This window comes from Ooceraea biroi, chromosome 11, assembly GCF_003672135.1.
Source record: "Ooceraea biroi isolate clonal line C1 chromosome 11, Obir_v5.4, whole genome shotgun sequence".
NCBI lineage: Eukaryota > Metazoa > Arthropoda > Insecta > Hymenoptera > Formicidae > Ooceraea > Ooceraea biroi.
In genome coordinates, this window is record NC_039516.1 from 12,271,121 (window position 1) to 12,296,430 (window position 25,310).

At 39.5% G+C, this 25,310-nt stretch overlaps 7 protein-coding genes across 12 annotated transcripts; 3 read left to right on the forward strand and 4 right to left on the reverse strand.

Moving 5' to 3' along the window:
* Positions 1–104: 104 nt before the first annotated feature.
* LOC105275255 (6-phosphogluconate dehydrogenase, decarboxylating) lies at positions 105–2,990 on the reverse strand. Its single transcript, XM_011331974.3, has 5 exons — positions 2,333–2,990; positions 1,778–2,001; positions 1,414–1,658; positions 708–1,333; positions 105–631 (listed from the first exon to the last, which is right to left on the reverse strand). Exons 1-5 carry the CDS (start codon positions 2,341–2,343, stop codon positions 289–291), a joined length of 1,449 nt encoding a protein of 482 aa, XP_011330276.1. The 5' UTR covers positions 2,344–2,990; the 3' UTR covers positions 105–288.
* Positions 2,991–3,204: 214 nt separating this feature from the next.
* Positions 3,205–5,258, reverse strand: LOC105275256. Its single transcript, XM_011331975.3, has 2 exons — positions 4,395–5,258; positions 3,205–4,317 (listed from the first exon to the last, which is right to left on the reverse strand). Exons 1-2 carry the CDS (start codon positions 4,608–4,610, stop codon positions 3,754–3,756), a joined length of 780 nt encoding a protein of 259 aa, XP_011330277.1. The 5' UTR covers positions 4,611–5,258; the 3' UTR covers positions 3,205–3,753.
* A 156-nt stretch (positions 5,259–5,414) lies between these two features.
* LOC105275257 (ATP-binding cassette sub-family F member 3) lies at positions 5,415–9,005 on the forward strand. 2 transcript variants are annotated; one of them, XM_011331977.3, is made up of 9 exons: positions 5,415–5,689; positions 5,779–5,879; positions 6,059–6,245; positions 6,322–6,665; positions 6,741–7,239; positions 7,357–7,580; positions 7,662–8,020; positions 8,084–8,304; positions 8,399–9,005. In XM_011331977.3, exons 2-9 carry the CDS (start codon positions 5,800–5,802, stop codon positions 8,543–8,545), a joined length of 2,061 nt encoding a protein of 686 aa, XP_011330279.1. In that variant the 5' UTR covers positions 5,415–5,689; positions 5,779–5,799; the 3' UTR covers positions 8,546–9,005. The 2 variants fall into 2 exon arrangements, with proteins under 2 accessions (XP_011330279.1, XP_011330278.1); XM_011331976.3 differs by having other exon boundaries at positions 5,617–5,689; positions 5,779–5,884.
* Positions 9,006–9,085: 80 nt separating this feature from the next.
* On the reverse strand, positions 9,086–12,619 carry LOC105275258 (WAS/WASL-interacting protein family member 1). 2 transcript variants are annotated; one of them, XM_011331978.3, is made up of 5 exons: positions 11,951–12,619; positions 11,634–11,797; positions 11,183–11,484; positions 10,351–11,107; positions 9,086–9,769 (listed from the first exon to the last, which is right to left on the reverse strand). In XM_011331978.3, exons 1-5 carry the CDS (start codon positions 11,986–11,988, stop codon positions 9,645–9,647), a joined length of 1,386 nt encoding a protein of 461 aa, XP_011330280.1. In that variant the 5' UTR covers positions 11,989–12,619; the 3' UTR covers positions 9,086–9,644. The 2 variants fall into 2 exon arrangements, with proteins under 2 accessions (XP_011330280.1, XP_011330281.1); XM_011331979.3 differs by having other exon boundaries at positions 9,089–9,769; positions 12,296–12,619.
* Positions 12,620–13,322: 703 nt separating this feature from the next.
* LOC105275259 (60S ribosomal protein L32) lies at positions 13,323–14,455 on the forward strand. Its single transcript, XM_011331980.2, has 4 exons — positions 13,323–13,422; positions 13,603–13,716; positions 13,887–14,039; positions 14,253–14,455. The coding sequence occupies exons 2-4, from the start codon at positions 13,624–13,626 to the stop codon at positions 14,409–14,411; spliced, it is 405 nt and encodes a 134-aa protein (XP_011330282.1). The 5' UTR covers positions 13,323–13,422; positions 13,603–13,623; the 3' UTR covers positions 14,412–14,455.
* Positions 14,456–14,646: 191 nt separating this feature from the next.
* On the reverse strand, positions 14,647–20,466 carry LOC105275262 (protein pellino). 4 transcript variants are annotated; one of them, XM_020030356.2, is made up of 9 exons: positions 19,757–20,466; positions 19,559–19,659; positions 17,757–17,941; positions 16,519–16,701; positions 16,186–16,417; positions 15,846–16,067; positions 15,479–15,766; positions 15,050–15,381; positions 14,647–14,940 (listed from the first exon to the last, which is right to left on the reverse strand). In XM_020030356.2, exons 3-9 carry the CDS (start codon positions 17,789–17,791, stop codon positions 14,814–14,816), a joined length of 1,419 nt encoding a protein of 472 aa, XP_019885915.1. In that variant the 5' UTR covers positions 17,792–17,941; positions 19,559–19,659; positions 19,757–20,466; the 3' UTR covers positions 14,647–14,813. The 4 variants fall into 4 exon arrangements, with proteins under 4 accessions (XP_019885915.1, XP_026829706.1, XP_011330286.1 ...); XM_026973905.1 differs by lacking the exon at positions 17,757–17,941; XM_011331984.3 differs by having other exon boundaries at positions 19,559–20,466.
* Positions 20,467–20,899: 433 nt separating this feature from the next.
* Positions 20,900–25,276, forward strand: LOC105275261 (nuclear cap-binding protein subunit 1). Its single transcript, XM_011331981.3, has 11 exons — positions 20,900–20,939; positions 21,383–21,851; positions 21,944–22,438; positions 22,564–22,735; positions 22,833–23,038; positions 23,136–23,239; positions 23,380–23,615; positions 23,702–23,880; positions 24,003–24,258; positions 24,398–24,511; positions 24,585–25,276. The coding sequence occupies exons 1-11, from the start codon at positions 20,900–20,902 to the stop codon at positions 24,696–24,698; spliced, it is 2,385 nt and encodes a 794-aa protein (XP_011330283.1). The 3' UTR covers positions 24,699–25,276.
* Positions 25,277–25,310: the final 34 nt, after the last annotated feature.

Consider the following 25,310-nt stretch of genomic DNA (forward strand, 5'->3'; position numbering starts at 1 on the left):
ATTGTTCGATATATACATAAGATAATGTAGATCTCTTACATATTATCAATAATAGAAAGAAGTATTAAAAAAAACAATTCGAAAACAAATATAACACATTCAACTTTGATATTTCTATCCTTTAGAAATCTGACAAACCGTTTATTCGTTATATTATTAAATATATTACACAGCTATCACATGTATCAAAGTATATGCATTTATCACATTATATTGTCACATTATTATTTTAACCCGTCTTTGTACATTTTCAATGTCGTAATGTTACTACTGCAAGATTCTTTAAATTTACGCGTCGTACGTGGAAGCGGACACTTTCCCGCCGTGTCCAGTCCAATTCGTGTGAACGAATTTCCCTTCTTGACCGAGCAATTCGTACGTATGGGCACCAAAGTAGTCTCGTTGGGCTTGAAGTAGATTCGCTGGTAGTCGAGCGGTTCTAAATCCATCATAGAAAGCCAAGGCCGTCGACAACGCAGGAGTCGGTATGCCCAATGTCACCGCCGTACTTACCACTATCCTAGCACTCTTGTGACACACGTCCATAGCTTTAGCGAAGAAATCATCTAATAATAAATTAGACAATTGTGGATTTTTGTCATAGGCCGACTTTATATTTGCCAAGAATGCGCTGCAAAGTAATTATTACTGTTACTTACGTGTTTCTAAGACATCTTAATCTTTCATCATTATTATTACCATATTACCTTCTTATGATACATCCACCTCGCCACATCAATGCTATTCCGCCATAATTCAAGTTCCACTTGTGAATTTTCGCAGCTTCCCTCAGCAGCATAAAGCCTTGTGCGTACGATATAATCTTTGCGGCGTATAGAGCTTTCCTTAAATGTTCGATCAACTGTTTCTTGTCTCCTTTATATACCGAATCCGGACCCGATAGTATCGCGCTCGCTTCCACGCGTTCGTTTTTCAGCGCAGACAGGCATCTGGAGAATACCGATTCGCCGATCAGCGTGACTGGCACGCCATAATCCAACGCAGCGATTGCCGTCCACTTGCCGGTACCCTTCTGACCGGCGGTATCCTTGATGCGCTCAAGCAAGTAACCTTTTTCATCCTTGTACTTGAGTATATCTCTCGTAATCTCGATCAGAAACGAGTCCAGCTCGCTCTTGTTCCACTCATCGAACACTGTACTCATTTCCCCCTGTGTGAGTTGTAGGCCGCTTCGCATCAAGTGGTAAGCCTCGCATATGATTTGCATGTCGCCGTATTCGATTCCGTTATGCACCATCTTGACAAAATGTCCCGCGCCAGTCTCGCCGACCCAATCGCAGCATGGCTCGCCGTTTGCTTTCGCGCATATCGACTAAAAAATTAAGTAATAATGGAATAGATTTCTTCGTCATGGATATTACTTGATAATACAATAAACCAACGCTGCCCTACTTGGAAGATCTGTTTGATATGAGGCCAAGCTTTTGGATTGCCTCCAGGCATCAAGGATGGTCCGTATCTGGCACCATCCTCCCCTCCACTGACTCCACTGCCCACAAACAGGATCTCTTTCTGTTCCAGATCCTTGGTACGCCTCTCGGTATCTTGATATTCAGAATTACCACCGTCGATAATGATATCTCCAGGAGAAAGAAGAGGAACTAATTGTTCGATAAAGGCATCCACAGCTGTACCAGCTATATTATGCAAATTGTATATTTTGGTTTGGTTATACTTGTTTACGTTTATCTAGCTTTATGTAGTTGTCAACCACTTTGTCACAATATTTTCAACTAGAATAATAGAAAGAATCTACCTTTAATTAATAGCATCACCCTCCTTGGACTCTTCAAAGTACTGACCATCTCCTTTAAGCTGTAAGCTCCAATAACTTTTGTACCCTTTGCTTCATTCTCAAGAAAAGACTTTACTTTGTCTGTAGTACGATTGTACGCACATACAACGAATCCATGATCGTTCATATTCAGAATTAAGTTCTGTCCCATGACTGCCAAGCCAATGAGGGCAATATCCGCTACTCTACAAAGAAAAAGAAACAGTGTAATAATTAAAACCCGATGTGAAAATGATTCTGACAAGTGTCCTTGAACAATGTAGTGCATGACTATTCTACAATACATGTACTTTAATAATAATAATTCTAAAAATTAGAGTAAAATAAATTATAGAGCATGCTTGATCGACAGAATAATTTTTGATTAATTTTTAAATTAAAAATTCCATTAGCAGAATAATCGTATAATCGTAATGAATGACTTCGTGATCACGTAATTATAATGAAATCAAAACTAGTTTCTTGATGAATACATTGTCATAATATGCGATCTCCTGCGAAAGATATGATACTTACGGGGTACTCATATTTGCGATCAATTTACTTCAATTCAAAGAAAATTTGCAGTATCACGGTAATAAGGTAAAGCAACAAGTGGTCGCGCCTTTCACTGCTCGAAGGACATGTGTCGGTCGACTTATTGTTGCAACGTCAGCTGACGCTCCGTTGACCAATCGCATAAACGCGTGACACTACTGACTGATCCATGGCAGTGCATAGTGTCCAGTAGGGCGATTCTGTAACTCGTATCGACAGTTTTCGGTATCGTTAACTAGCGACAGCTAATGGCAAAGACGATCTTGGAGAAAAGCGTGGCTCTCATAGGCTGTCGCTACATAACGATAGCGAAAACTGTCGATACGAGTTACAGAATAGGCATACAGGGCGTCCAAGCATGTTCAAGCTTTCAAGCCACATACCGCTAGTAGTTGTTCATAACTCTGTTATCAGCAAAATTAACCGCATCGTTAACCACAACGATGCAGCGACATTGCATCAATGACGCAATATTGCGATTTTCTTACGAAGCGCTTATTTAATATGCGGTCTTGAATAAAGAAACTCAAATTTTCATCATTTTCTTGAATGAAAGAATGCAAATTTCAAAAATGAAATTCACTATTGGCAAAACTTTGAAGCTGTTTATCAAAATGAGACACAGCGCCGTCAATCATCAATGGCAAAAACACGAAACTGAAGTGACACGTATTACCAACTTGTAATTTACGTTGCCAACACGTAAAACATGCCAGTTAGTTACTTTTACATGATTGGAGAATAAATTCAATAAAATTACATAATTCGAAATTTACTTACCTAAAAATTTGTATTTCTCTTTTTTCTTTGATGATTTTATTAGAATAGAAAGAATAAAGTTAAATGTATATATGTATAGTCAATATCCATTAATATAATTAACATAATACAAATTCAAGAGACTAGTAATAATTCTGACAATAATAAGAGAGAATAACATGAGAGCATCTCTGATAAAAATAAATTTTATACTATAATAAAAAAAGTATATAGCTAGTCGCATACTTCTCTGAGAAATATATCGCTTATATCGCTAGTTTAATTTAACGTATATGTAAGTAATTTAATAATATTTCCATGTCATTTGCATATATGTATATGAAAATATAATTAATATATCAGTACTATTAATAAGCTGGCTATTAAAAACGATTAATAATTGGAATCAATCTAATCTTCAGAAATGAGTCACTATATAGGAATATACACGTTCGAATATAAAATGTTTCAAGATGTTGCTGCTGGTAAAACGCATTCTAACACACTTGTCGTATGATAAAAATCAATTAAAAAATTAAGTATAGACATCACGATAGATTTACAGAGCACAACAAGTAGGTGGGTTAGTTATACTACTATATATAAATACACTAAAGAAATTAGGTTGTTAACCAGCATATTCAACCATAGTCCACACTGAGAGCACTCAGACCCTTCTTTTTGATCGCAACTCCCACAGCGCGTTCCAAAAAATCTTCTGGTTGATCACATTCATATACTTTATCTGCGTCGAACGCATTGCGTCTTCTCGTTTCTACATTGCTGATGACGGGACCACAGGATAACTCTCCTTCGTACGTGCATTCGGATGGAATGGCAGAATGCATCAATTTCCTTCTGCACTTACAGTAACGTCCCTGGAGAGCAAGCTTGGTCGATTGCACCAATCCATGATTGCGAATTGCCATTGCCACAGCCGTGTCTTCCATGTCGTTTTCTTTGAATCTAAAATGAAATCTGGCCAACTGATCAACGGAGACCTCATCCTCAGAAACAAGTGGATGCATCTTCCTATAATAATCTAAAATTTCATTGACGTTATTGTCCATGGATCCTTCTTTCTCTTGGAAAGCCTGCCATGATTTCAGTTTCTCCTCAATCTGCATTTGATAAATAACTTCTTCGTAATCGATATTCTTTAAACTGTTTGCTGCTGTCTCCATGTTTATACTCATGCCTTGTTCCTGTCAGGTGTTACATATAATTAATAATTATTTCCTGTATAAAATATATTTAATAGTCAACTTTAATCAATAATTACCGTGTCCGTACGAGTCTCGTTAACTTCGGATAGTTGCGTGCAATGTCGTTTGGCTGGAAAGACACCTGTTTGACGCAAAGCAAAATCCTCGTCCACATCCGAGTCCTCATCGTCACTGGCCATTATCTCTATTGTGTTCCGCCAAAGCTTTTTCCTGACACCTTCTCTATTGGTATCAGAGAAAGGTGGAAGCAGAAGAATCTCATGTTCCTCCATGTCCGCATACGACTCCTCGACATTCGACTCCGCGAGAGTCGGATCGGTCGCCACGATTTCCCGATCGTTCTTGCGAATCCCTGCCAGCGCGTACTTTCTTAATGTCTGTCCAAAATGTTGTCTATGACTCTTCCTCCGTACCGACCTCAGAGAAAGTGCAGTGAAGCCGTCATCGTCGCCGACGTGGTCGGTGCCAGCGACCAGTTTCCCACGGCGAAAAAGTTGAGCACGGCCGCAGCCCGATCGGTCGACGATTATTTACAACGGGCGACGTCGCAAGGCGGACGAAACCGCGTTCGTGCAGCGAACAATGCGACGTGACACGTTTTAACTTGAACACTGGTGAACGTGTCCAACGCGTGCGACAACGATCGCGACGAACGATGTACGCGTTGAAGTCGACAGAAACGCGAACGACGCGAATCTTGACTCGAGCATCATCAGGAGCATCAGCCAATATCACCTTTAGCAAGATGGCAGTTACCACGACGACAATCGTTTGACGTACCGAAAGCTGAGACGGACGGCAATGTCACGAAGCGCGACGAGCACTCGAAATCATCTGAAAAAATGCAATCTTGCTAAAATTACATCAATCAACATTACAAATCTTTCTTGTGTCTCAAACCGAGACTTTTGACACTTCGTTGACTAGGGGATTAATTGTGCATTATGCAATTTAGTAAGAATCATAAAAACGACCAGATTCACTAGGCGTTGACCAATGAGGTTGCAGGTTGTTTCAGTAAATTTGCTCATGTTAGAAAATACCTAATTGACCCGCAGGTTACCAGCCTCGATTCCAAGATGGCGTGAACATGTGTTCACACGTAGCTCGGAGGGCTCGGAGGAAATTTGACGGTTGGCTGGGGAGTGGGGATAGAGAGCCACTTATCCTTATCTAAAAAGAAGAAGACGGGTGACTGTCAAAAAGCGAGGTTTCGCTCTCTCTTCCGCGATTAGGAGTACGATTTTTTAACGTAATCCTCGAATAGCTTGTAATATCATGGCGACTTGTGACGAGTACATCCGTAGCCAATTCCCAATGATAGATGATGATCTATATCAATACGTGAAAGGTACGTCTTGCAAAATAACCTAAGAGATCCTGATCTGGATCGCACTGTCACATGCGAGCTTCTTTGACAACGTATTCTCGTGTACGAAGGTATCCTGGATAGTTCAAAAGATGATTTCGAGGACGGCGACGAGGTATACGAAGCGATTGGGCAAGTACTGCACGAGGTGGCGGACAAATCTGAAAACGAGGTTAGGTCTGTAAATATGTTGACATTCGTCATCCTTTAATACATTCTTGAAAAGTCGAATTACCTGTGTTCGGATGAGGTCACCGCGTTTCCTCCTGCGAATGAACATAGAATTATTGAGCTTTCATTTTTTAATAGTATATTTGATACAACTTGGATAATCACACCTTTTACGTACAGGCAAATATGTGTGAGATTACTGGAGATGTTGAAAGGTACTTCAAATGACGATGACATAGATAAGAGGAAAAACGGTGTCAATAAAGTATTAAATGCTCCAGTACATTTGGGTGCTCTGGCTGCCACTCTCGAGGCACAAGTCGAACAGATTAAGAGTATATGGGTCACTACTAGAGATGACGCAATGGTAATGCATGTATATAGATGTAACATATCATTTATTATTTATGTATCTTAACCATTGTTTATTATTATTATAACAGAAAGTAGATGCTAAGAAATTAGAAAAAGCCGAGGCCAAATTGCAACAGAAGCAAGAAAAACGTATTGTAAATGAACAGGGATCAGCATCCCGTGTAAACACTGCCAATAACACGGCTGAAAGCACCGCTAGTGCCAGTCAAGTGATGAGTAAAAAGGATAGCCGTATGGAGACTAAAAGCGGAGGAAACAAAACCCAGGATATTAGAATAGAAAACTTCGACGTCGCTTACGGTGATAGAGTACTGTTGCACGGTGCTGACTTGACGCTCGTCTTCGGCAGGCGGTACGGTTTGATAGGAAGGAATGGACTCGGCAAGACCACCTTACTTCGTATGATATCCAGGTATTATATTGTAATACTATCATTGCTATTCATTCAAATAATATCTTCGGTTAACGCTGATAAATCCCGATTTAGCAACCAGCTGAGAATACCATCGCACGTGCGCGTATTACACGTTGAGCAAGAGGTTGATGGTGATGATACATCCGCACTCGAATCAGTTTTGGAATGTGATCAAGAACGGAGTACGTTACTCAGTCAGGAAGCAAAATTACAAGCGGCGATCGAGAAGGATGGTTCCAAGACAAACGACGCGCTAGGTGAGGAATTGACTCGAGTGTACGAGGCGATGCAGCTAGCCGAAGTCGACAAAGCACCGGCCAGAGCGAGCGCGATTTTATCAGGACTCGGGTTCTCGGTAGAACGGCAATCCTGGCCGACTAAAGCGTTCTCCGGTGGTTGGCGAATGAGACTCGCTCTCGCGAGAGCACTGTTCTCCACACCAGATTTGTTGTTGCTCGACGAACCGACGAACATGCTGGACATCAAGGCGATATTCTGGTTGGAGAAGTATCTACAAACGTGGCCAAAAACGTTACTTGTAGTTTCACACGATCGAAAATTCTTAGACACGGTAAGTGTATCGATCTGTCCAGAAAAAGAAGAAAATCCTCCAGTGATATTTCACTTTTTCTATTTATGTGGATGCAATGGAATCTCTCTTATTATTTTTTCTTTTTTTCTTGAATAGGTACCCACGGATATTTTATACTTACGTGGACAGAAAATAGAGCCGTATCGTGGCAATTACGAGCAATTTGTGAAAACAAAAGGGGAACGCGAGAAAAATCAACAACGAGAATACGAGGCTCAACAGGCAAAGAGAGCGCACGTACAGGAATTTATCGACAAGTTCCGGTACAACGCGAATCGCGCGCCCAGTGTACAAAGCAGGATAAAGATGTTGGAGAAACTGTGAGTCTGACGCGAACGGGAATCTGTTCATTTATGGTTGAGAGAAATTTCTCTGTTATTTATATTTCCATCATTTGACAGACCTGATTTGAAACCAGTAGAAAAGGAAAGCGAAGTAACTCTCAAATTTCCTGATGTCGAGCCGCTGAGCCCACCAATATTGCAACTCGATGAGGTTTCCTTCAGTTACAACGGAGGTGCTGACGTGGTGTTTAGCAACGTCAATCTTACTGCCAATCTGCAATCGCGCATTTGTATCGTTGGAGAGAACGGGACAGGCAAGACAACTCTGCTGAAGATTATCACGGGTGCACTGAGTCCGACGCGAGGCACGGTGCATGTGCACCGCAATCTCAAATTCGGATACTTTAGTCAGCATCACGTCGATCAATTAGATATGCGTGTCTGCCCCGTCGAATTGTTACAAAGCCATTTTCCCGGTATGTATCTACGATATAGAAACATCCTGTCTTGGGAATTTTAATGATCGTTGACTCCATTAGGCAAACCGATCGAGGAGTACAGGCGTATGCTCGGAAGTTTCGGGATAAGCGGCAATCTATCTTTGCAAAGTATAAACTCTCTTTCTGGAGGACAAAAATCTAGGGTAGCATTCGCCTTAATGTGCGCCGCGATGCCCAACTTTTTAGTGCTTGATGAACCCACTAATCATCTCGATATCGAATCGATCGAAGCGTTGGGTAAAGCTCTCAAAAACTGCCAAGTGAGTGTTTAAAAATATGTTTGCGTTCCTCATCTATGCGATAATCTTAATTTTAATTAACATTTTTATTAACCTCGATGTTTTACCGTTACAGGCTGGTGTAATACTGGTGTCACATGACGAACGTTTAATCCGAATGGTTTGTACAGAATTGTGGGTTTGCGGAGAAGGCTCCGTTCGTTGTATCGAAGAAGGCTTTGATGAATATCGTAGGATCATCGAAAGAGAGCTTGAATTATAATAAATTAAATTTTATTTAATGTGATATTACGGCCATCATACGTTGTCTTCGAATAATACATCATCGTTGTGAAAGTTTTAGAGAAGGATCGTCACTTCAATTGAGAGATTGTACATCGCGATTTATATTATTTTATTATAATATTTACTCTTTTCGAAACGTTTCATTCCGCCAAAGGTGTCTTATTTATTTCGTAGATGCTTTTTCGTGAAACAAGTCAAATGTAATATTTAATTTACAGTCTCTTTTTATTTATCTATTTGATAAAAACATCTTTCTCTTTTTTTCTTTTCATAATTACAGAATGCAAATTTTCATCTATAAAGAAATATATCATAAATCAGTTATCTTCCGTGAACGCATTGAATCATAACATGTTATTCGACTGTGACACGCAATCGAATTTGGAAATTTTCATATTTAATATCACGCTAGAAAAAATAAAAATATTATTGTTAGATAAAAAGGCATGTTTCTATTATCCTCCTTCCTGTTGAAAATTGTATTTTAATTATACATTAACATATTGATACCATTATCTAAAGTCAGCAAATTGCTTTTGCAACTGTTTATTAGTATTGAAAAATAAGTTACAACTTTACATTTTGGCCTTTATAATGCCTAAAACAAGCAACTATCAATAATTGATTATCATACATTGATACGATGTCGTGAGTTAATTATTTTGGCGTGATATCCGTTAATTTTACACAAGTATAAGGAAAATATAATACAGTGAGATTAGGAAGATTAAATGAGTACGTTGTTTTTAGAATGGGAGTATATGTATATATATAAATGTGCTTTTCGTTTTTAATATTTTTTTACATTTCTTTGTTAGATAATAACAGGCCTAGAATTTATATAAGTATAATCTATATTAAATAGATTTTTCTAAGATAAACTGTACAGAAAATATTGTCTAAAACGTTTTATTGTAAAACTGAGCTCGTGAATTCTCGGGATCTCTTTCTCTCTCTCATTCGTTTCGATTCATTCATTCCATGCTCACTCGTTTAACATTTTATTGTGGCAGCATCGAAAAATTTTCAAATGATCATTGTCACGAGACAATGACTTAAGTATACACAGACGTTTTTCAATATGCCAAAGATGTCGCATTGTGTTGCCACTGTTTATTCCCAGACGAAGTATTTAATGAATGCACTGTGTTAGGGGTAGAAGATGGTTGAAGAGGTGGAGCTGGAGCTTGTTGCTTTGCTGCTGTAATTTTTGAAACGCTACGATTATTTTCTGTTTCGATGACGAAACGATACACATTTGCGATACATATTCCATCATGTATATCCGTAAAAGGGCAAGTAATGATAACTATCGCATGCAACATAATCTGCTGGTTACAGGTAGTCAATCACTATTCGTGTCATACATGCTGATGTCTCGTATCTTGGCTGGATATACTTGAAAGAAGCGGCATTAGTAAAAGTTAGTGCTTTAAAAAACAAGTTTGAAAAGAATATTAGTAGAAAAAGCAAAAAATATATAATAACTGTGTAATATACTGCATAATAATCATAATGTGCGTTCAACGTGCGTGTTCCACAGGAGATCGTGTTATTGCAAAATTATGTTGTGATCAACATTGCAATGGTCAAAATGCAATTAAAGAGTGCATTTGAGGTGTAGCGTTAACTGTGTAGTATTATACAAAGCGTACATCTAATCCTAGAACAAAGCAATGTATGATAATATATACATATATATATATATATATATATATCCTTTCATTATGCAAGTACTCTCTATGGTAAGTCAAACAAATGCGTTTGTCCGATTTCTCTCACCGTTCCTGCTGCTGTAGACTTTAACGAAACCCCTAAACGGTTCCGGCGGTGGAAAGCTCGATATGGGATGGAACATCTCGGTGAATCGCATTTCCAGATCGACGGAACTCGATGTCGCCTGACTACCATTACGCACCGACAGACTCCTGGTAGGAGGCGTCGGTGGAGGTGGTGGTGGCGGCGCCAGTCTCTGATGCGTGAGCGTAGGACGATGCGGCAGCGGAGGTGGTGGCGGTGGTATACACGGTGCGCTAACTGCAACTCTCGACGGTGGCGGCGGCGCCGCTCTCATCACAGGCATGGGTGCGGTATATCCCATCCGTGAGACCGGTGGAGATGGTGCCCTCGTCGCGAACGTGGAACTGGTTCGCGGAGTCGGCGGAGACGGCAGTCTCGTCGTTGGCATCGTATTCGTCGCCCGCGACGTTGGCGGAGATGGCGGTCTCGTCACGGGAGGCCTGAGGACTCGATTCGTGGTTCTCGCAGGTTGTGGCATGGTTGTCGTCTCGTTCAGACAATCCTGCGACTGGTGCAAGAATGACGGCGTGGGCGCCAGCATCGGTGACGAACGCGGTAGCCTCATACTCTGTGCCCGCGCCACGCTCGCGCTGCTCGTCAAGTTCAGCTTCTTGGGTGGTAGCGATGGTTTCTGCAGGGAGGGTGACGGCACTGGTTTAGGCACGATGGCTGATTTCGCGACTCCCCTGGGTAGCGTAGCGTCCGGATTGCTACCCGTGGAATCAGTAGTACTTTGCCCCTGTTTTGTATCAATTATCTTATAGACGTATTGATAGTCACACAAGATAAGAAGATTAAGTAACGTCTCTTTTACCTGACTATACATGTGCGGTTTTTGCGCTGCTGGTGGAGGTACCGGAGGTGGACCACGTTTTGTACTGTGAGATGACGATCCAGGTGACAAGTGAAGAAAACTAGAATTATTTACACTTTGTCCCTCCTTTTCGGTCATGTTTCCTCTTAACCCTGTGGGTTTCAATTTCGGCATACCACCCGCGAATAAACCACCCAATGGTACAGGTCCTCCATTACTGGAGCTGCTACCTGCCACACTGGAATTATTACTTCTAAAATTGGTACTTAACAAAGGGCTCGCAGATTCAGCTTTCACTCTCCCTGTAAAACAGAGACGTGTGATCGTCTTCCAACTTTCCATATGATGATTTCACGTAATTAAATATCTTTATTCTCAACTCTGATAATACAACTCTGATGATTTAATGTTAGTTTAATGGTATTATTATTAATTAAACCTCGTGACTCACCAGGGATAGCGGGTGTGCTTTTGTCTACGGTAACTGTCTTTCTTAGAGTTTTGCCCGCTCTTATAGACTGCAGCAGTAAATTTCTGTCATCCCCCGCTGGTGGGCCTGAAGTAGTAGCCTGCGGAGGTGGTGGTGGAGGTGGCACAGACATTCTTATTATCCTCCTGCGACAAAGGTGTAACGGTTGGATCGAATCTCTTTCTCTCCTTCTCTCTCTCTTTCTTTCTGTCTGGTTAGAAAACGTCAAACGATGCGTGCCGCGATAACATCAAACATCTATTACAGAAATTATTCTGAATTTGGCGGCCATTATTTACGATTTACGATTGTGGATCGCTCCATCGAGATGTGTCATTCGCGGGGGGAGGGGGATCGGCCGTTTCCGTTTTCGGAGTGCAGGTGAAAAAATCCAGGAACGACGATGCCCCGGTCACGGGGACCGGCGTGCCCTCGCCGATGTATCCTCCGACAAGTTTTTCGCTAAATCCCGCGACGAGATATTCACGTGAGCGAGCGGAGGGGACATTCTCCGCGCGAGAACGAGCGCGAGAACACACCTTGGGGGGCCGTTTTATCTCTCTTTTACCGCACGCACTGTGTCGCGACGGCGACGGTGTCGCGATAACGCGCGATCCACGATTTTACGGGATGCGAGCGATTACCGGATTGAACGGTCGTCGTAGCTCTGTATCTACGTCCGGAGATAGGACTCGCGGATGTCAATGACACTCATAGTTAAAAGGGGGCCTGGCGGATGGATCTCCCGTGGCTACGATCCGCGCTGTGACACGGCGACATAGATCATGGCGTCATCAGATCCATCGAGGTTGACGGTCTGCTCGCGCGCCGCGAACGACAAATATCGCGAGACGTATCGCGCGACACGGGATTCTTGATCCCAGCCTCGATCGCGGCCGTGGGCGTGATCGGCGAAAGATGTCGGCGGAAAGCCGGAAACACGACTAGAGATAAACTGCACGGGCGAGGCGGGTATGCGTTCATTCAAACGTACACGTCACCGATAACGTCATCGAGAGCGTATTTGCGAAACGCTAATAAACGCGAAAAGGCAGGAGAACTTATTTACGCTTCATTTATGCTTCTCGATATTATTTCGTTTCTTCATTTTTCATTCGTTTTCTCTTACTCTTTCAAGTTTAAATTATATGTAATATTATTTGTAATATAAAAGTAATTTTTTACACTTTGTATAGCATAATATTATTGGACATTGTTTTACTTATACATCGTTTTTGTGGTTAAGTCTTTTTATCGATAATACCATAGAGGAACCTGAGAGCGGCCACGCCGCCGTTTACGCCCATATTTTTGCATTGAGAAATTTGAGAAATACAACACCGAATGTGAACTTACATTCCATTTAACATGCACATGCACATGATTGCATAATGACAAAAGATCATGGGCATGTTAAATGGAATGTAAGTTCACATTCGGTGTTGTATTTCTCAAATTTCTCAATGCAAAAATATGGGCGTAAACGGCGGCGTGGCCGCTCTCAGGTTCCTCTCTGATAATACCAATACCATGCGAGAACACAAATTTTGATAAATTGTATGTAAATACAATTGAGCAAAAAGTTGCAGAGCTAATATATGTATTCAGATGGCGCCATGCAGCTGCTTAAAATAGTTTCTTTTCTTTAGTAACATATTCCAAATGCATCCAAAATCTAGTTTCCGTTCTATATTCTCATGTTCCGTGCTCATACTGAAAAGGTTAGAATAGTTGTGAGAACGAATCTTTTCCCGTTTCGACAGAGAAGACGGTATGTGGCATGTGGAGAATCTTTAATTTTTACAACGATCGTCAATCAGATGAGCGTTGTATTGACATTAAACAATTGTTAACAATTTCTCGAAACGTTCAAATATAATATTTTTGGGGTCGAGATGTAGTTGGAGCAACTTGTAGTCAAAATGATTTTAGGTTACGTCTATTGTTTCAGTGATATTAAATAAGACACAAAATGTCCATTCGACCGGTCTATCGACCAAAGATCGTGAAGAAGAGGACGAAAAAGTTCATCAGGCATCAAAGCGATAGATATGATAAACTCAAGGTACGTATATTTTTAATTTTACTGCAACTTACATGTGTATAAGCATGTTTACAAGACTTGCTTAGCATTTGCATGTGCTCCTGCACATTGTGGTTTATTCTACTCTCCAAGATTAGTCTTCGGGATACAAACATTGATTGTACAATACAAGAGTTATAATTATTTTGCAGCGCAACTGGCGTAAACCGAAAGGTATTGATAATAGAGTTCGTAGGCGTTTTAAGGGCCAATATTTGATGCCTAACATTGGTTATGGTAGTAACAAGAAGACACGTCATATGCTACCAACTGGCTTCCGCAAGGTCCTCGTACATAATGTCAAGGTAAATATTGTTTTTTCATTTAATTGTTTCTTTTCAAAAATTGATGCATTGAGAAACTCAAGATTGACAAAATTGAGATTGATAATGTTTTAAATAGTTATAAGATTCTCTTGTGTTATATTTCCTATTAGGAAATTCTATGAATTGAAGGTATATATTATCAGGTTTTTCGTCTTTTTTAGTCACATACAAATGAAGGTTATTTGTTTACAGGAACTAGAAGTCCTCATGATGCAGAACCGTAAGTTTTGTGCAGAAATCGCACATGCAGTTAGCAGTAAAAAGAGGAAGGCCATCGTTGAACGTGCTCAACAACTTTCCATACGTGTGACGAATGCCAGTGCACGCTTGCGTTCGGAAGAAAATGAGTAAGAATTGTTTGTCGTGTATTTTGGCAATAAAATATTGAAAATGTATTTCTGCAATGTCTTTACGATGCATTTAGATTCTCTATGAAATATTTCTAAAACTTGAGGAATTTGATTCCCTTTCTATAAACTATTTAAATATCATTAATTATCTTATTTTATATATATATATATATAAAAGAAATTGTCGCGGAAATTTATCACACATTTCGCATCAGTCTATTTGCAATAGCATATGATTATGATCAAGAACTTGCATTTATTTTATTTTTGAAATATGTACAACGGAAAATGGAGAACTTTCTGTAGGTATTCAGTACAGTCGCTCATACATTTGTCGAGCTTAATAATCCTTATATTTTTTAAGAAGTTATTAATTTCTACATGCTTTCATTATTTTATATCTTCAATCTACATTATCCTGAAAAATTAGTTTTACATATCCTGGCGTTCCTTCAAGTGGCACCGCACAGAAGGGACAGATAGCGATATAGCCGTTTGTGCCGTGTGGTATAGCTACCTTTTCCCAATATCTGTCAACAAAGATAAATGATAAATGAAAAAAAGAGATAGTCGCGAAATATTCTTGCAGTGCTTCAAATTAACAAATGACATGAATAATAATACTCGCGCATTACTAACTTGACAGTCTTTTCCGTAGCCATGTGCCCACAAGGACTAAATGCGTAAGTGGGCGGTCCGCAGTCGACGTAAAAGGCAGGCTCTATGCCCATAGATAGCTTGACTACCGCTCCTGCGACCAGGCACATGGGACACCTTCTCGTAACTTTATCTTTTTCCTGACCCCAATCGTGATGTCCCTGTACATGACCGCACTTGAGGTAAACGTATGGTTGTTGTTGCGTTGAATCCGAGGCTGCTCTGCGTGGTATGACCAACGTGTTTAAGCCTACGGGGCACTGCGGTCTGCCAGCGTTTATAGCGTCAACCAATTCCTCGAGATCTTGTTTCGTCTACGAGAAGGATGTGCGGTCGCGGTTCGCGTTATTTATATACATGAATTGTATGATACATCAAGGTTTACAAAATTCTCTCGATGATGCGAATTACCGGAGACTTGGCGAGGCCTTCGGCCGATCGCCATAGCAGAGTAGCACCACAAAGATCGATGAGGGTGCCATCTTGTAGAATATTGTTCTCGTCCTCCACAACATTGCCTTTTTGTTGAGCGCTTCGACTTTCCCTGAGTGAGAAAACTCCGCCACCTACGCTGACTTCCCGCCAGAAACCGCATTGTGCCTCACCACCACAAAACTGGCCACGTGGGTGCATTATCAGTACTCCGTTCGTCGTAAGTCCATCGATCTCGCGATTCTCCTGCCATTTGGTTGCTTTTTCCTGCGACAAGTTTATTCATAAAATACTTGTTTCCAGTGAACAAATTGTTATTATTAAGTTTTATATTAAGTCATCTTACCCCTAAAAATATGTTTCTCGAACTATCGAAGCCCGCGGCGTAAATTCTGGCGATTCTTGGATCCGACCGATCCGCCAGAATTCGACAGGCAAACCTGCTGATGGTGCTTTGGGCGACACGTCCTTCGCTGACGGATCCACCATCGATCCCACCCGCGCACGTGTCCATCACTACGAAATCGATGGGCGATTCGGATGAACGACCGATCTGCGAAGACGTTGACTTTGATTTACATATACGTGCGTTAACATTTATTTAATAAATACAAATTAACAATAAACTATAAATCGCTGTATACCCAATATACCCCAAAAAATAGGGTGAAGGATTTCGGGCTTACTTGGAACATGTCAGTTTTCTCATCCTCTGTGTACTCGACGATGACGGCTTGTGTTCTGGAAAGGGTATACGAAATGGAGTGTTGCCTCGTGTTGAGAATGGCTTGCGAACTATGAGGCGTTTTAACGATGTAATGTTTGCTGCGTTTAACGCCATTTGGCACAGGTCTCTTGTATAATACGAACTTACTTCTTCTTCTTCCTCTATCACCTGGTGGCAGGTAACCATTGTACCTGCCGAAATCGTTTGATTAATTTGTCAGCTGTTGGAACGTTCCGGCCAGCACTTTCTCCGTAATATTTTCCTTATTATTTAAGATGGAGGAGATTCTTACCCGAGTATAACTAGTTCACCGTATTTCACTAATTGTTTCGGTTTCTCATGATGATAACTATGAGACCGATGTGGATTGCCATGTGAATGGCTGTGACTGTGTATGTTGCGGGGACTATGCGGAGCACCGACCGTCTCTCCTTCCTCCACGAGCAACGGGCTCTCGCTACTACCACCGTCCGATCTAATATAAAACACATGGCATCATAAATGTTTGTGTATATATACATAGGATGATCCACCACCACTTTTCCTGTTAAAAACCTCTTTTGTCTGCTCCTTAGTAAAATTTCAATCTTGAAACAATTGTCATATAATTGTTTTTATATTAATGTCCGATATTTATAGCTGGAAGGAATGATGGTAGTGGCATGTCACCCTATACAGGATATAATGTGTTTGACTACCGAGATATCTCATACGCATCGTTACTTGTTAGTTCTTCACGAAAAAATTTAATGCAGCAGAATTACGCAATGCTAGGATTTTCTAAAAACTTTATTAAGCCCATGGAAGCAGTGAGGGAAGGAATTCATATTAAAATATTTCATATCACAAGAAGAAAGGAAGATAAATTCTCAGATAGAAACAATGCAGTCATAACAGCCCTAGTTAGGAGATCGTAAGAGTAAAATAGAGGATGAATATATTTATAGCGTGTATGTGTGTGTATCTTGTGTGTGCGTGCATTATACATCGAACTGTACAAATTACTCTCGTTCCCTGAGCATTTCTCTCGCGTGACTGTAACTTCCACCAAGGAAAAGGGAAATTCCGTCGGGAATTAAAATGGGATTAATATGTTAATAATTATAATATTGTAGAAACGTCAAACAGAAGGATGTCCGTAACTGGGATACATTTTCTTGATCCCAGAAGCAAAAAAAATGATTAAACGAGACATCGCATAGTAAAGTTTCAATATTCTCATAATAATAGATAATTTAATATCTCGTTAACGCATGTCCGAAAGGTAGATCGAGACAGTTTATCGGACGGATGCATTTTTGCGCGTTTCTCCCCGAGAGGTTCTTTACATATCGCATCATCGTTCAGAGATAACGGCAATAAGACGAGTTGATGCTTTCGACAAAGAATTGTTTCTTTTAACGAACAGTGCGTTTCTGTAAAAAAGGAATTGAAAATCGTATCTGGACATAATAAGCCGTACGCAAAACGTGATAGAGAGACAGTTCTCTTTGCGGCTTACATTACGTAATACGTAAACGACTTACTTACCGCGAAGGATATGGAATGCGTTTAGTTAGTGGCATCCTCCTTTCAGTGGGATTTATAGACTACTACTTCCACATGGTACTTGAAAAGGTACTTGGTAAGGACGGACAGTCTTAAGGATCTTCACGCGGTTGCAGACAAATCTGAGCAATTGCATACGCAGCAAGCTGCGAATCGGTAATTATGATCTGCAATGAAAAACATTCAATATAAAGATCATAATTAACTGATGGTCTCTCGGTCAGTTTTTAATCTGTTCATCATCGTGACGTGGGTCGTAATGCGATTTTTGCGCAAGAAAATTTTTCGGTGCTGCGAATGTAACGATCTGTGCGCATATCCGTGCGTAGTCGCTGTTCTTTACTGTTGCCTCGTAATTGTCACTGTTAACAAAGAGAATCTTCTCTTTGACCCCCAAGTCTCTCTTGGCCTTCGCGCGATATAGTCATGCTTATAATGTAATTCTAACATGATGTGCTTTGATAAATATGTATACATTCCGCTGATCGAATTTATTTTTATTTTTGCATCGAATTGAAAATAACTGCCATTCCTTTTCTTCCTTTCGTGTTTTCCTCTCTTCGTTTACGTTTGTTTATACTATATTTAGATTTTCGTGTTCCTGCCTATTCATTCTTCAAATGTACTCTGTAGATACTTAAGTATACGAATGGGCTATTACGACTGCTTTTGTTACAACTTGATTATATTTATGTGTTGTGAGAAAAAATTTAAATTATTTTATATTGGAAATGATTGTAGCTCCAATAACAATTTGTGAGATTAGGAATAGTAGGCTGATATAACATGCAAAATCATCCGTCAACATGCTAATAATTCTTACTTGGAAAAGTCGTTCAAGATTTTCCACGATAAATATATCCGTTAATTGTACATGTAAAATAGTAGATAAAACTCTGCACATTCCGCTCACATAAATCCTACTTAAAAAACATCTCCTACATTAGAGAAATGTATTCTCAATCAATTTACAAGGACAGTAATTTACATTTTACGAAACTTTCCATTTAACATGCTTTATCGTACTTAATCTCGCACATCACAATTTCAAGAGTAAAATTCATGCTACGACAGGGTAACATTGTCTTTCGTTTCATGCAAGCCATCGGTGCGCGCACAAGTCATTACGGCAAGCATACGCATCAGCAGATATTCAAATTATCAAAACGCTTATCGCGCACAGGGTAAACATGTCTTTTGCAACGACTTGGACTAGCGTCGCCGTCGTATCAACCAATATTCCTGAGAAATGTTCGGCTATGCTAAACGAAACATTTATCAGGAAAAAAAATAAAAGGATCATAGAAAAGTCCGCGACGGAAATGGTAATTATCGGCGATACTATCGTGTATTTACATGCGCATGATCGAATACTCTGCGATGGACACGTAAACAAAAGCCAACATGACAATAGCAATAATAGCATTAAATAATGAAAGGAACAGAAAAGAAGAGAAACAAGAAACAGCGGTCTCTTGCAGTAGCAGGGAGAATTAGCATCGGTCGCGTAAGTTTGACGTGATAATTGTGGCACGCTCCGAGGGAATCCTCTCAACGATCGTGCCTAGTATTTGGCAAATATATCGACGCACAGAAGTATGTGCACATCTATTATACATTGTGTTATACATGACGCCGCGACGCAGTATCGGCCGTAGATAGGGAAATCATACGGTGCATTGCGGCACGTCGATCGTTCTGACGACGATTGTCGTGCAATACTATTGACCGCTCTCTCGTTCTCTCTCTTTCTTAGGAAAACTAAAATATACATGATTATTTACCGTATCACCATCGTGGCACTCTTCGCATCCGCGAATTCCGATCTCGCTGCGCAACGTGATAAGAGACAACAACGGCAACACAATACGATCGGTAGGCGAGCCTGAACGAAACAAAGTGTCCTTCTACTTCTTCCGCTTTTTCTATGGACACCTCTTTTCTGTCGCCTATCGAGATGCGCGACACCGCTCGTTTATTACCTTGCTACCTTCCCCCTGCTTCCCCGAAAAATCTTTCACTCACAAACTGGCGACTCGAGGGAACGCAATCGCTCTCATTGTGATCATGCTCCGAGTCTCGTTCCTCCGTCACTGTGATCTGCCGTGTTTATGAAATGCGACGGGAACGACCCTCGAATAGGACGGCGACCCATGATTACGCGCGGTTATGCGAGTATCATATCGATTGCCGACACCGATTCCCGTCGTCTCTCACAGCACCCGGACACTTTACGTCCGTTCTCGTCTCCGTGATGCGCGACTTACTTCACTCTCGTCGTTTCGATCGCCACTGCGCGCGGCGGCGAGTCTATTTTGTGTGTCACGCGCGAAACGGAGTACGTCGCTGGAAGGTAACTGTGTTCCCACGACGGTCGAAATTCTGTTTTCGCCGCGACACGCACACAGATACGCACACCGATACGGAGCCTTCCAATGTAACCGAATGTAACAACTATGCAGCCTGGCGGCTGGCGGTGGTGAATATACGTACAGCGCCCGTGCGTGTGTGCGTCAAAACGCGGAACGTCCTGTATCGCGCGTGCGCGCACTTGTGATCAACTGCGAGATTACGGAGCACCTCGCTCTCGCAACACTCGATCGCGCGTGACGAACGAGAAAATCCGATTACTTTGATCTAGTTTCGTTTAATGCGTTTATATATGCCCAATACAAGAGACGCCATACTACTGCGTCAAGTAGATAGACGTGATTGGTTGATTTTTCTGGGCCTTTATCTATTCAACCATAAACTAGTGAGTCCATTAGTTAGGATCCTCGTTAGGGTTTTTTAGGGTTGACGCTCCCAGTTAGGGTCTCTAAAATTCCTACAAAGTAAATTCTTCTATCCACCACGCAGCAGCACGGTAGTGCTTCAGAATGTGCAGGAATTTTTACTTATCATCGTTCCAACCTTTTGTTTCACGGTTCTATCAAATTCTATTTTAGACGTTCGTCTACGCATACGGGGTTAGAATTTGTGGTGCATGTAAATTTGTGATTACGCGGTATTTATCGTGTACGTTAAAGAGAGCATCATAAAAGTGTGGAAATAAAAATCACGTTACAAGATTTGCAAAACGTTCATATATATATATTATACCGGTAGCTTTTGTGTTATGAAACATGAGTCGTAGAAGAGCCCACGAAGAAGACGAAAGCTATGGTAACTAACGATATTTCATTCAATTATTAACTGAGATTGTAATTTTCGTTTTTTATACCTTGGAAATACTTTTTAATTAAAGAGTAACTGTACTCCTGAACACAAATTCTGGAAAATTGTATTGTATTGTGTTATAATAACTTAATGATACGTAGCAATTGAAAATTGTTCCAATTCCAATGAAACATTGCAACTGGAATTAGAATCATGGACTGATGCAGTCATCTCATTGATTATTATACTTTATCACATTGATCTCTTTGATAATATATCAAGTATTACCTTTCATCATGCACAATACACAATTAGCATAATAGGGGCAGTATTCATAGCCTATTCTTATAACAAAGTAGTCACCAGTACCTTTTAAATACTAATATAGCTATCTGATTGGCTATACAAATATACAAATATTTACAACTATATACACACATTATTTTTAGAACGCGTATATAAGAAACGTAGGAGGGTGTCAGAGAATCAAGAAATTGAAGATCGTCTTGAATCTCTTATTCTCCGTGTTGGAGAAAAGTCGACATCATCTTTGGAAAGCAACTTGGAAGGTTTGGCTTCTGTATTGGAAGCTGATCTGGGTTTATTCCGTAGTAAAATCCTTAAAATTTTAACGGATTGTGCTATAAAGATGCCAGAAAAATGTACAATTTATACTACTCTTGTTGGACTGTTAAATGCGAAGAACTTTAATTTTGGTGGAGAGTTTGTCGATTACATGGTAAAAAATTTCAAGGATTCCTTGAAAGCGTGCAAATGGGATGTAGCTAGATATTGTCTCAGATTTCTAGCTGATTTAGTAAATTGTCATGTTTTATCATGCGGATCATTGATGCAACTGTTTGATAATATGCTAGACACTGCGAATGAAGATGGTGTACCACAAGTTAGACGTGATTGGTAAGTGAGGAATTTTCTTTTAATTTCTATAAAAATGCCATTGTTATAGAAATTATATTAGAGGATAAAATGGTAGTTATGATATTTTATAGGTATGTTTATGCCGTTTTATCAACACTGCCATGGGTTGGCAGAGAGCTGTATGAAAAGAAAGAACAAGAATTAGATCATTTAATGGTTATAATAGAAATATTCTTAAACAAACGAAGTAAGAAACATCAACCGGCACTGAGAGTTTGGTCGAGTGATACGCCTCATCCGCAAGAGGAATATCTAGATTGCTTGTGGGCACAAGTTCGCAAGTTGAGACAGGACAATTGGGCCGAAAAACATATTCCACGACCGTATCTTGCATTCGATTCAATTCTGTGCGAAGCGTTGCAACATAACTTACCCCCCTTGATGCCACCTCCACATCATGAGTCTTACGTCTATCCATTGCCCACTGTCGTCTTTCGTATGTTCGATTACACCGACTGCCCTGCTGAAGGACCATTATTACCAGGAAGTCACGCCATCGAGAGATTTTTGATAGAAGAGCACCTGCGACAGATCATCAACAATTATTTTTTCGAGAGAAAAGATTGGTAATATATGCATGTACATTGAAAGAGACTTGCTTTGATTCAGACATTTTTAAGTACTCGTGAAAAAGTTCTTATAATTAATACTCCATTTTTTAACGAAACGTAACAATATTAATATTTTGTAGCGCTGCTCAACTACTGAATTTCCCCTTCAAAGCCAAAATTCCTTTAGATTATTGCATAGTTGAAGTAATTTTCGGTGAGTTGTTTAGACTGCCTACTCCAAAGAATCTGGAGATCTGCTATGGCTCAATTTTGATAGAACTTTGCAAGCTGCAACCTTCAACTATGCCACAGGTACGAAACACAGATATTATGTTGTATTTGAAAACTCAACAAGTCATTTCTATTCGAAATCATGCAAGAAATTAATTTCAAACTGCATTTTATATAGGTCTTGGCTCAAGCCACAGAAATCCTATTTCGCCGTATAGATAGTATGGCAGCTACTGCCTTTGATCGTTTTGTCTGGTGGTTTGCATACCATTTAAGCAACTTTCAATTCCGTTGGTCGTGGGAAGATTGGGATTCCTGCTTGCAACGAGATCCGGAACATCCGAGACCAAAGTTTATACGAGAGGTCCTGCTTAAGGCGTTGAGGTCAGCATATTGTACAGGCAATTTTTTATAAAGAGAGACGTGCTGTCTAATGTAATGTACACAACAAATATTATGTGCGAAATTTTTACATTTTCAGATTGTCGTACTTTCAAAGAATTCGAGATATGATGCCAGACACGTATGTAGATCTGATTCCAGTACCTCCCGATCCTGTGTACAAATATTCATCTGAAGGTGCTAGTAAGTATATAACAAAGTAGAAACTTGTTACCTTATATCGTCAGATCTGTCTTTTTCTTGCCATTTATCAAAATTTATCAAAAGAAGCGTCTTTATCGATAAAACTTGACTCATAGATTTATTTCGACAAATCATTTTAGGTTCGCTTCCTGGTACAGCTGCAGCACATGAATTAGTAGTTTCTATAAGACGCAAATGTACACCGGAAGAAGTATTAAATGTGTTAAACACATTACCTGGTCCTAGAGAAAATGAAGAGACGAATAATTACAATCCTTTAAAAATTGACGTCTTTGTGCAGACTTTATTGAATCTTGGTTCAAAAAGTTTCAGTCACAGTTTTGCGGCTATAGTTAAGTTTCATTACGTTTTTAAGGTAAGTCGATATTGCAATTGTATATAGTTCATATTTGCATTTCCGTATGTCTATGTTTTTGTTATTGTGGACGTTTTTGTTCTTAGGTGTTGGCTGAAACAGAAGAAGCACAGATATGCATATTGAAAAATATGTATGCATTATGGAAAAATCATTATCAGATGATGGTAGTGTTAACGGATAAATTTTTAAAGACTGGTATTATTGAATGCAGTGCTATCGCTACCTGGATATTTTCCAAAGAAATGGCATCAGAATTTACAAAGTGCGTTTTTATTACGTAATATTTCACGTGATAAAGTACACTTATCAGTTTTATTCTCTCTAAATATCAAGGAAATGTTTTCTAATATACATGAGGAAAATAAAGAATATTTCCATTTTCAGGTTGTACATTTGGGAAATACTACATTTGACGATACGTAAGATGAATAAGCATGTGACAAAGCTAAGTACAGAATTAGCTGAGGCGAGAGAGAAATTGAGGAGAGCGGAAAGTAGATCGGGCTCGTCTTCGGACGAGGAAGACACTAATAGAGAACGTAACAGGGAAAGACCATCGGAAGATGTTGTGGAACGAATGGAGGAAAAATTGGAAGCTGCACAAGCAGATCAGAAAAATTTATTCCTCATTATATTCCAGGTACGAAACAACGTATCACATTAAACGTATCACTAAAAAGAAATGCCACATTTTTCGATTCGATATTACTGATATTTCTAAGGCTTATTACGTGTAGAATCATGCCGTTATGCATGCATTAATGTTTTTTTTTTTTCAGCGATTTATAATGATTCTGTCGGAACACTTGGTACGCTGCGACACGGATGGAATCGACTATAACACACATTGGTACAAGTGGACTGTAGGAAGATTACAACAAGTTTTCTTATCCGTGAGTTACATTTGTAATATTGTGATAGTTTCTTTTTGGTTCATATCATAACTGCAAAATTTTTATATTTCAGCATCAAGAGCAAGTACAAAAATATTCCTCGACCCTGGAGACTTTGCTTTTTACTCCAGATCTGGATCCTCATATTTTAGATGTGTTCCATCAATTTGTCTCTCTTCGAGCATAAAAAACCTAAGGGTTCACTTATTTATATATATATATATATATATATCAAGTAAAGAATGAGTTATATCGTTATATGACAATGCAGTAACGTCGATACTTGTATTTTCTTATTTAAGTGAAACTGTACTATCAACAAAATTGTTTAAGAAATTAATATTTTTATCTTCTTCTTTGGTAAAGGTATTGTTGAAAAAACTTATTTTTTTTATTATGCATTCCTCACTTTTGTTCAATTATTTTGAATAATTCAAGTAGAAATTAAGGTATCTATATGGATATTTTGTGGCACAATTCTTGTAAAGTTTCGTTATTTGGGTGAAAAACTTATTAGATTATTTTATAAGAATAGTATCTACTTTTCATTCACATTTATTTAGCTGTGTTTGCTAATGTATATAAATACTAAGAAATAAATTAGTATGTAAGTCAAAAGTAATTCTTAAGCACTATGTAATAAAATGTTATAAAAGCAAAAACAGAAACTCAAGAAAATTGATCAAATTTCTACTTATATATTACAAACATGAATCAGAATATTCATTTGTCTATCTTTTATATTAATAAAGAAATATATACGTATATAATTATTTATTAATTAAATACTTGTAATACT